Source organism: Urtica dioica, chromosome 6, assembly GCF_054948205.1.
Source record: "Urtica dioica subsp. dioica isolate 48M chromosome 6, U.dioica_male_clone48M_v1_H2, whole genome shotgun sequence".
Lineage (NCBI taxonomy): Eukaryota > Viridiplantae > Streptophyta > Magnoliopsida > Rosales > Urticaceae > Urtica > Urtica dioica.
The window spans coordinates 12,110,740-12,114,802 of NC_142761.1; the positions used below are offsets into that span (position 1 = coordinate 12,110,740).

The 4,063-nt window shown below is 33.6% G+C and overlaps 1 protein-coding gene across 1 annotated transcript; it reads right to left on the reverse strand.

The window, feature by feature from the left end:
- Nucleotides 1-1,114: 1,114 nt before the first annotated feature.
- Nucleotides 1,115-1,990, reverse strand: LOC149393373 (uncharacterized protein At4g14450, chloroplastic-like). Its single transcript, XM_089617406.1, has one exon. It carries the CDS (start codon nucleotides 1,860-1,862, stop codon nucleotides 1,509-1,511), a length of 354 nt encoding a protein of 117 aa, XP_089473532.1. The 5' UTR covers nucleotides 1,863-1,990; the 3' UTR covers nucleotides 1,115-1,508.
- Between the last annotated feature and the right edge of the window lie 2,073 nt (nucleotides 1,991-4,063).

Sequence of the window (4,063 nt, forward strand, 5' to 3'; positions counted from 1 at the left end):
TTTAGAGCAATAATGACTTCTTTTCGTTTTCATATATCCTTAGTTTTATAATCAACATTAACTGAGTTGATTGCTACTTTCTTAGAACCAATCCATGAAGTCAAACTACTACAATTTGACTAATGTTCATTTATGATCAAATATGGGTTTTTTTTTCATTCTCTTCTTCTGAGAAAAAAAAATATTTAAGACCACATGGAAATAAGTTGTGAACATACGATAACAATTTACAAGTTTTAATTATTTTACCTTGTCATCAGAAAAGTGGTCCAAAAAAATATTAATTGCCCCGAAAATCTGAAAGTCGATTAATTATTAAGTAATATATATCCACCAAAATCTGACTCAAAAGTTGAGAGTTTCTTAAAACTTTTTCACGTCTCAGAATATTTGACTACTTGTCCTTGCCGTTCAATCTGTTCCAAAGGAATCTCTTTGAGTGAAAAGAGAGAAAATAATAATTTCTTTATACTTTTTGCATAAATTGAAACTTGAAAAACCCATAGTTTTGCAAGTTTTTGTTTAGTCTTCTTAGGAATTTAAAAATATTATAATCTGTTTAATCGTAAAAAATAAGTTAACGCATGGACGATGACAGCTCTTCTCGTTGTTGGGAATTAATTTGTGCCAATAAAAATATTTTATAGAAAATTGATGGGACAGTACCACTATGTTTAATTTTTTCAACCATATATTTGAAAATCTATTAGGCCGTGACGGTGTATGAGTGTGACCATTCAAAATCTAATCCAGTTGAGAATTCGGTTTATTTATAGACGACTATTTAAACGCGGTTCACAGATTTTATTTTTTATGAATAAAACCTTTTTATGGTGTGGAATATTGGTAAAATGAGACGGTTGTATAGATTATTCACGATTAGTGATTCAATTGTATCAATAAATCATGACTGAGCTTGATAAGAACACGCCTCTAAATAGTACTGTTTCGTTCAAACGCACGGATTCATCATTCACATTAATCAATACGTTTAATTTTTCATAAGTGAGTGACTAACACAGTTGTGAATTATTCAAAGATCCATAACACGGTGTCAAATCATTTAACGTTCATGCTAAATCTCACATTGTTATGTTAAAAAAAAAAAAAAAAAAAAAAAATCCCACATTGCGATTGCAAGTAAATATATATAAATACAAGTATTATACATGAATATCATGTAGATATAGATACGATGTTTTTCTTTCCTATTCATATTCGTGAATATCAAAGGAAAAGACAACACACTTGAATAGAGAAGAAAACACATAAAGAATTTTAATCTGTATACATACAATTGGCCAATATAAAAACATGTAGTAGGTGTTAGATCTTAGATGTGATTAAATAATATAAAAAAAAATAGCTCTCGAAACATAAAATCCCAGTTAGATCTAATCAGCTAAATCGAATACAATATAGATTCTAAACAACAAGAAATATACACTAATCATAGTCTTGATCATTTTTCCGATAATCATATATAAAAATAAAATGAAATAAATTCGCTACACTGGCACAAACGGCCGTACCATCGGAGCCGGATCGTAGCAGAACGGAGCCGCCGGGTGCTGCCACGTCTTGAACATCGCCGATGGCTTATCAGAAGTCGGATTATCAGTGTCGCGCGAGGAGTTGATCTGGGCCGTTCGTTCGATCGCCGAGGATGGCTTGTTATTAATGGGGTTGTTGGTTTTGGGAGAGGAGGAGGGAGAGACTAGAGGAGAGAGAAGTGGGATTGCCACGTGCCACTCCGCCGCCGGAGATATTTTGAGGGTCGCTGGAGCCCGGCGCTGGAGGCGGCTCGGCTGCCGGCGACCGGAGACCGAGGTCGGCCGTGGTAGGTTGTTCTTTTCTGCCATTGAACGAGAGAGAGAGAGAGACAGAGAGAGTTTGTTTTGTTGTTTGGATGCGTGGTTTGAGATTGCTTGTGATGTGAGGAGAGAGAGTATCTATGAATGATGATAATGTGGAATGGATGGACTATGGTTATATGTTTTATATATGAGCGAAAGAGAGTAGGGTTGGGATTATGTCTACGTGTGGTATGCACGGGTTTGTGCTTTGGGAAACGGGAAGATTTATATTTTTTTAGAAAAAAAATATGTTTTACATGAAGAGGTCCACCGAGACATGAGAAGCTTTATAAATGGATAAATTTCAATTTTTACCCCTAAACTATAGTACTTGTAATAATCTATTTCCTAATTTTTTTTTCTTACAAATCATCTATTTGTTAGTTTTTTCAAAACTCATCATTTCGTCAAATATTTAAAGGATTTAAATTAAACTCTCTCTAAATTAAACTCTCTCTCTCTCTCTCTCTCTCTCTCTCTCTCTCTCTCTCTCTCTCTCTCTCTCTCACAAATCAAAATAATATTGTATAAATAGGCGGATTTGGGTTTCTCCGACGACGGAGAGTCCTTCATCGCTGGACGCCGAGAGTCATCGTCTTTGTTCGGCCCCTGGGCATTAATGATTGTTTGGACATTTTTTTATTGGATGAAAGGGAAAGAAACGATTGAATCACATATATATATATATATATAAATTAAATACTATGGACTTCGCCGAAAAAAAAATTCCCATCGATCTCTGCGCGCTGATCTCCACAAATGAAACCCCTCATATTCAAATGACTAGAACACGACATCAACAGTCTTTCGGAGAATCTCATGAATGAATTTCTCAAGCACGACCCACCTTGCAACTCTTATACATCGCGACCCGCGAATTTCTCTTCCACCGATGTCATTAAAAGTGTTCTTCGAGCTTTAATCAGAAACATAACTTTCGGAAATTGTTTCTTTTTTAACAGAGAAAATTGATAACGAACATAGCTTTAGTTACATTGGAAGTATGTAATAGTCTTGACTTGTAATTGTTTAGTTTCTTCATTCGTTCATTGATGATTCAATATAGTTCTTTGATGATATATATATATATATATATATATATATATATATATAATGTTACCTGATTAATTTATAAATTTGGAAATTTTTATTCCTAATATATATAAATCAATAAGTTAACACATATTTAAGGGTCTATATATAAACTATATATTAAAGTAATCTAACACCTATTCAAATAAACGAAGGGTATATTAGTAAATTCATTTTTAAAATCGTTTGTACACTGACACGTGTCCAATTTTGTTAAAATATTTTACGGAAGGATGAGTTAACAATTTGATGATAAACGATTGTAAGAAAAAAATAGAAAACAAATTGTTATAGGTGTTATAGTTCAAGGGGCATAGTGAAATATATACATATATGTATATATAATATAAAAGTTTTACCTATCTCTCAAGTCTCATAGGCTTTGGTTTGGCTTCGCCATGACTTTTCCTTTGTTTTTGTCCGGGCTTGAGTCGCTTCATGAGGCTGAGACTTCATTAATCCCTTTGCAAAATTTGTAATAGTGCAAGTAAATATTTTTAAAATAGTGAGTGTTTTAAAAGAAACTAAATTAATATTTTTAAAAGACACATTATTCTTATGATTAGTATCAAAATAGTTACAATCATTTGCTTTAAAATTTAACCTATTCAAACAATATGGATACTAAATTGTAAAACCTATTTAAATTTTAACTATGAAAGTTCAAACTTCAATACGCGATCCAAACACTTGATTGTCTAATTTGTTTTTTTTAAACAAAGGATCAGACTTTTCATTAAATACCAGTAGGCAAATCACCAACAAGAGTACTATGATTATTAAGAATTCAATAAACTTCATTTTGGAAAGAAAATGATTCCCGAGAGAGTGAGTGTGCCACCGCGTTTCATTTGCTAGCAACATGTGAACAAGAACCACCATTCAGCTCGGATAGTAGACTACGGATATCGGTGATGATCGGATTGACGTAAATCGCTGGATCGCTGTAAACCGGCGAGACCACATCCATACAATTTGTCTTTGTCGTCTCCACTTGAACCCGTGGGCTCTGGCAAGCAGTAGTCCAGTCCTTATCGCAAAACATTCGACGGTGAATGCATCAAAGATCGTAATAGAGAAGCTACACTTGACTCCCATAACTTCCCCTCTGCAGC

Bases quoted from the DNA above. Each gene is read 5' to 3' on its own strand.
- LOC149393373 (XM_089617406.1), bottom strand. From the start codon at position 1,862: ATGGCAGAAAAGAACAACCTACCACGGCCGACCTCGGTCTCCGGTCGC.